General features: G+C 31.7%; 2 protein-coding genes across 8 annotated transcripts in view; one reads left to right on the forward strand and one right to left on the reverse strand.

Annotated features, from left to right (window-relative positions):
* LOC108685522 (NADH-ubiquinone oxidoreductase 75 kDa subunit, mitochondrial) overlaps nucleotides 1-567 on the reverse strand; it is a 5027-nt gene extending 4460 nt beyond the window's left edge. Inside the window, exons 1-2 of one of the 2 annotated variants that reach the window (XM_018190353.1) lie at nucleotides 424-567; nucleotides 45-212 (exon numbers count right to left, since the gene is read on the reverse strand). In XM_018190353.1, coding sequence (XP_018045842.1) covers nucleotides 45-212; nucleotides 424-426 — 171 coding nt within the window. In that variant the 5' untranslated portion in view covers nucleotides 427-567. The remainder of the gene's footprint in view (nucleotides 1-44; nucleotides 213-423) is intronic. The other variant, XM_018190354.1, reaches the window with a different exon arrangement.
* A 1055-nt stretch (nucleotides 568-1622) lies between these two features.
* LOC108685398 (5'-AMP-activated protein kinase catalytic subunit alpha-2) lies at nucleotides 1623-6754 on the forward strand. Of its 6 annotated transcripts, XM_018190164.1 has the most exons (11): nucleotides 1623-1823; nucleotides 1900-1990; nucleotides 4151-4266; nucleotides 4347-4488; nucleotides 4699-4937; nucleotides 5012-5218; nucleotides 5316-5421; nucleotides 5504-5838; nucleotides 6005-6168; nucleotides 6275-6434; nucleotides 6518-6754. In XM_018190164.1, exons 3-11 carry the CDS (start codon nucleotides 4164-4166, stop codon nucleotides 6607-6609), a joined length of 1548 nt encoding a protein of 515 aa, XP_018045653.1. In that variant the 5' UTR covers nucleotides 1623-1823; nucleotides 1900-1990; nucleotides 4151-4163; the 3' UTR covers nucleotides 6610-6754. The 6 variants fall into 6 exon arrangements, with proteins under 6 accessions (XP_018045653.1, XP_018045652.1, XP_018045655.1 ...); XM_018190163.1 differs by lacking the exon at nucleotides 1900-1990; XM_018190166.1 differs by lacking the exon at nucleotides 1900-1990 and having other exon boundaries at nucleotides 4154-4266.

Consider the following 6754-nt stretch of genomic DNA (forward strand, 5'->3'; position numbering starts at 1 on the left):
AAAACTGAAGGTAGAAAGAATATGAAAAATACATAGATTCAAACCTGCAGGACTGTTGTTCCTGGTGGTACTTGCACAGGCTTGTCGTCAATAAAAAGTTCGACCAGCTCCTGTTGCGATTTGTTGGACGTTGTATGGAAACTGACAGCGCAATGCCTTCCACTTGCCAGGCCTGTGGCCCGCACAATCGGTAATCTCAACATCTCGCCAAGCTAACAACACCAGTTTACATTATTATATAATAAACAAACTTTATCACACAGTGACGAATTAACCTAAATAGAGAGAACTGTAGTTAATGCAAGACATATGTCTCCAAAAGCTGTTATCACAACTACTGAGGGTCTAGCAAGAAATCTCAACAATTCGTCAAGCAATTTAAATGTAAAATTAAGCAATCTAAATTACAGTTAAAGTTACCACCATTGTTCTCAAGATACCTTCTCTAGACGTCAGAAATACCTAACAACCCACACTGAGCTCATGATGAGCAATGGCGAATTCGATTATAAAATGCAATTGTGTAGGTTACTTTTGTGTCACTGTGTATAGTCATGAATGTATTGAGTTACGCTAATAAATTGGGTTACGCTAATCAAAACCATTTTATAAATTTATTATAGATTTACACGAAAGAAAATCACAAAATCATGGATGTATCTACATTATGGGATTTAATAACAGCTAAATCATGATTATGATTGCTCTCAAACTTTTTTCTGCTGCAACAACTTACTATATGCTCCAATGAAACTCTTACATCTGATTGGTATATTCCGTTAAATCTAAAAATATAAACCAAAGAACGAATGCATCTATCCATACGAAATATGAATACACCCAAAGCAAATAACTACTTTACTGTGTTTTCTACTGTGATAGGTTGATTCTTATTGTTTAAAAGATTTATACTGATCATTATTTGCTAAATTATGTCGTAATCAAAGAATTGACCAATCAAAGTCGAATGAAAGCGGAATAGTTAACTATGATTGATTAATTCTTACGGATTATTACGGTATATAAGTTAATAGATTAGGATTAATATAAATTTAATTTTTCTATGCGTTTTTAATTTTATACTTGATTATTTTTTTCATATTCGACTAATTTATTAATTTCTTATCGGCCTCAAAGACCCTGTCAATGGAGGAAATATTAGGAATGGAAATAAATATTAAGATTAAGAGCCTATTAGAAATCGTGTATTCTGATGTAATTGATTTTTGATAAATTGAAATCATATGTCTATATTCATTGTCAGGCTTATTTAAAGCTTCCTTAAGTTCATCTTTAATGAAAGCAAGAGCCATTAAGAAGAAGTTTATCTTTAGATGCTCTGTCTTTAGATGTCAATAAAATAATTCGTAGAGTATCTGAAGATAAATTTAAGGAAGCTTTAAATATAAGGCCTGATTATATAATAAGCACTAATGCTTACTCCTGTTTGTTTCTAATATTTTTTCCATTATGCACAGCATAATTTTTAATTGGAGCAATTGAAATCATATGTCCACAATGACAGTTAGTAATCACGTGGTCATTTAATGTAGAGTGGGGTGGAGCAGCGCAGGCATATATTGGCGTTTACATTAAAGGATATATTAAAGGCAGCATATATATTAACAACTACGAAGAGGTTAAAAGTCATCGAGAAAACGGAGAGCATTCGCTCAGCTTACGCGTTAAAGCGGAGAATTCATTTTCCGACATTGGAAACTCTGGAAGAGTCGGAATTTCGCATCAAGAGTCCCTTATATCAGTTTAGAGTTGGTCCCATTCGGGTCCGTTAACTCCTTATTTGTCTCCGACGTCTTTTGAGTGTGAGTGATCGTGAGACACATATCTACAAATTTTCTAATGGATGATCCAGACACGTCTACAATTATTTTTATATAGCGATTTTTATGTATACGATGTAAAACAAGTTCTCATTCTATCGCCATCCACTCGAGCAGTGCGATACAGATTGATTCGATAAAATCGACAGGTACACCTCGTATGATAAGAAGTCTAGAGGCATGTAAATAGTGTCAGGTGATTGTTCCGTGCCATTTTTATTGCGCATTTCTGTAAGATCTCAGTTCTTCGTTATTATTTTGTTGCAGTATCACATGTAAGAAAATTATTTTGTTATGTAAACACTTGAAATAAGGTGTACATTGTTGCATATAATAAGCGGTTTTCTTGACTGACACACATTTATTTCTTTAAAATCATTGCAAATAATAACTGGCTATAATGAAGATCATGACAATTAACAGTTTCTGTTTTTCTTTTTCAATTCTTCAACCTCTCATGATGATAGAAAAAGCATTGAATTATATTTTATCTGAAATATAATTTTCAATTAGGCAGAAAAGAACTATACCTATGTTTTATAGGGGAATTTGAGCCCCGAATGAACAACTTTGACAAATTGCAACATGCCTAAAATTTTAAGGTATTAAAAGAAAATTAAAAATTTCATAAGCCCAACTTTATAGGTTTCCTGAATGTTAGAACTAATTCAAAGTTCTATTATGACCATGTATCACTTAGTCTTATTCAATTTTTCTGTGTCCAGGGCACCTCATGATGGATTGTACCAAAGACATTGAAGTAATATTTAAAAAATATATTTGGTACAGTTTATTAATCCAGTTATATATTAGATATGGGAAAAAGTTCGTGGCGTTTTTTTAATGCCATCAACGGGAAAAACGCCACGAACTTTTTCCCACACCTAATAGTATCTGGGATATACTCAACACTTTGACGAAGACACTTTCACTTGCCAATAAGAATAGTTAATAATGTTTTTTACTTTTAGAGAGTTCCGATGAGGAAGCTGAAGAGAGATAAGGTCCATATATATTGGTCACATTTCAATTAGTCAATTAAACCTTTTGTTTCATACTTTGCGTATCTCTCTCCCCTTTTCATCATTAATATATATCACTTACTAACTATTCATTCAAAAAAGGGGATTCAAAAATTTTAATTATCTTCGTCAAGATTGGACATATGTCAGATGCTAGAGCTGCATTCCGTTTCACGCATGATGCACATGCTGCATCATTTATCCTTGTTTAATATTCGAATGCATTATGAAACGGAACACAGTCTAGATGATTCAAGAAATCAAATAAAATCAGTCCTACATAATACATAATACATGATCATAATAGCGAACTTTGAACAGCTTGAATAGCACTCAAGGGACTTATTTTACAAAGTTGTGCATATGGAACTTTTTAATCCTTTTTTTATACTCTACAATCTTAGCTAGGTCTCAATGCTATTTAGCCGGGGTCCAAACTTGGCATAGTCCTTATGTTGGATGGATAAACATATTTTGTATATGTGCATGTCGCAACTATATTTCTGAGAATTTACAATAATAATAATCTTAGTACGCAAAATATCAATAGATTTGAGTAGAATATCTCAACATCTATTTGGTATCAATACTAGTTACATTAAGCTCATGTTTTATTAATAGAATCCGTCGTATAATCTGATAGCTAGATAAAAATTGAATAGAATTTGTAGTTAAATAAGATTCTTATTGAATAGCTATTTTTGTTTCGTGATTATTTAAATGGAATATATCACGTAAATGATAAAAATTTTGCTCGGTTTCTACAGTCGATGTTATTAGTAAATTTTATTATCAACAAAATTTGTCGCAAACACTTTGCAAAATCTGTTTTCAAACAAATTTATCTATCTGAAATTTTATATCTACTTGAAAAACAGAAATCTCTGTAATTCGAAATAATAAAATCACAACTATTTAAAATTTATTTGTGTTTAATATTCTTATTAGTGCGCTACAATAATGTTGTCATGACATATACATTTTTTATTATTGTACTAAAACTTTCCTTCTCATTTTCATCAAATTTTAAATATATATCTATTTCATTTTAAAAACAAAAAAATATACATTAATTTAGCTACAAAAAGTAAACCTATATAAAGCAAAAGGACATAGAGCAGTTTTTCCAAAATCCTGAAATTTTCAAATACTTTTAGAATGCTTGATGGATTACTCAGTGTTTGATAAATTTCGTAGATTTCTTTTAAATTATGATATAGTTATCGACACAATATTATTTTAAGAATATAACTTTAAGATAATAAATTTTATTATTCAATAATATAGCAGAAGATTCAAGATGTCTGAAAAACTCCCGAGTAATCAACCGCAACCTATTGTTAAAATAGGCCATTATACGTTAGGTCAGACTTTAGGTGTGGGTACATTTGGTAAAGTAAAAAGTACGTGTGTATACAATATAATTGAAATTCTCTTTTTATTACCTGAAATTATAAGCTTTTTCTTGTAATACCATTCACAGTTGGGGAACACGTTTTAACGAAACACAAAGTTGCTGTGAAGATTCTGAATCGCCAAAAAATCAAGAGCTTAGATGTCGTGGGCAAAATTCGCAGAGAAATACAAAATCTCAAACTCTTCAGACATCCTCATATCATTAAGCTGTATGTATTAATTATATAATTTTATTTCGTATATCGTAGTTACATATCAATTATTTTAGAAATAAATTAAAAAATAAATTTTGGAGAATTTTTAATTTTGAGAGGGAAAAGTAAATCGGTCATATATACAACAGTAATATACATGTTTATTTTCTCATATCTTCTTTTAAATAAATAGTTCGTATAATTCAAATTTTATGTTTCACATAGATATCAGGTCATAAGTACTCCTACAGATATATTCATGATAATGGAATACGTCTCAGGAGGAGAGTTATTTGATTATATTGTTAAACATGGCAAGCTTAAGGAATACGAAGCGCGACGATTTTTCCAACAGATCATATCAGGCGTCGATTATTGTCATCGACATATGATAGTACATCGTGATTTAAAACCAGAAAATCTTCTGTTAGATCACAATCTCCATGTGAAAATTGCAGACTTCGGTACTTGGATATAATTGGCATATCGACACTCCCATTATGTATAGGTGATAAAATGTTCTTCTACGAAAATGTAGGTCTGTCAAACATGATGATGGACGGAGAGTTTTTGCGTACTTCATGCGGCTCTCCGAATTATGCTGCACCAGAAGTGATATCTGGTAAATTATACGCCGGTCCCGAAGTCGATATTTGGTCGTGTGGTGTTATATTGTACGCGCTACTCTGTGGTACCTTGCCATTCGACGATGAGCATGTTCCTACTCTCTTTCGCAAGATTAAATGTAAGTTATTCTTCTCAAAAGAAATGTCAGCCGATACACTGGAAATTTTTTCAAAGGCACTTTAAATGGTAAGATTAATTGGAATCTTTAATTTTAGCTGGTGTTTTTCCTATTCCGGAATATTTGAACAAAAGTGTTGTTAGCCTCTTATGTCACATGTTGCAAGTGGATCCAATGAAGAGAGCGACTATCGAAGATATTAAGTACATTGATGATGTATTTTTTTTTCAAAATATTGAATTGACACTGCTATCACTATGTTTCATACATACTTTTCTATTTCAGAAAACACGAATGGTTCCAAAAAGATTTACCGTCGTATTTATTTCCATCACCTGTCGAACAAGATTCTTCAGTTATCGATATAGATGCTGTGAATGAAGTATGTGAAAAATTTAATGTGAAAGAACCAGAAGTGCATTCCGCGTTGTTGGGCGGTGATCCACATGATCAATTGGCAATCGCTTATCACTTAATCATAGACAATAAGAGAATTGCGGATGAAGCTGCTAAGGCAGAATTGAAAGATTTTTATGTGGCATCTAGTCCTCCACCTGTAGCGTTTAGTCCAAACGAGGCAAACAGCAGTCCACTGAGACCTCATCCAGAAAGAATTGCACGTATGTAAAAAATATAAATGAATTAGTGCGATTTATCAATTAATGAAATTTCTTATTAAAAATTGTCTCTGTTCTCTCTCTTTTTTATATAAGAACAAATCTATAAGAGCTACTAAAAAAAAAAATATCTTAGCTATCCTTTATACATGTAATGACAATGTTACAGCATATCGCGAACGTCAAGGTTCGCAAGGCAGCGCACCTGCACAGATACAAGGAAATCGTGGTACGCCTGTGAAAAGGGCAAAATGGCATTTAGGAATTAGATCACAATCCAAGCCCAACGACATTATGAATGAAGTTTATCGTGCTATGAAAGCGCTTAATTTTGTAAGATTAATTACTTGTAATTGTGGAATTATATAATAATTATATAATAATTATATAATAATAATTGATTGCTTAAACATGATGTCACGTAAATTATCCTTTTCAGGAATGGAAGATTGTAAATACATATAGTGTTAGAGTAAGACATAAAAATAAACTGACTGACAGATATAGCAAAATGTCATTACAATTATATCAAGTAGATCATAAGAGTTACTTGTTAGACTTTAAATCTTTGTCCAGTGAAGAAGAGGACATTGGACGAGGTAAATTAAATCTTAAAAAATATATTTGACTTGCTGGTTATACATAAACTTGCGTATAAAAATATATATATATCCTTTTATAGATCCAACATTGCCGCCTCCGCAAGCAACAGGCCATCACACAATGGAATTTTTCGAAATGTGTGCAGCATTAATTACGCAATTGGCACGATAGCGCGCGCGTGCCTGTTTTTTTTTTAAATCAGGTTATATACTGTGCTTTTAACATATGTATAGTTTGAAATAAATGCAGATATTATAAAACATATTATAAGTTTTGCCTTTTACAAAATAATTTCAATAAAGGCTATATTTTTCGA

This window comes from Atta colombica, unplaced genomic scaffold (assembly GCF_001594045.1).
Source record: "Atta colombica isolate Treedump-2 unplaced genomic scaffold, Acol1.0 scaffold153, whole genome shotgun sequence".
Taxonomy (NCBI): Eukaryota; Metazoa; Arthropoda; class Insecta; order Hymenoptera; family Formicidae; genus Atta; species Atta colombica.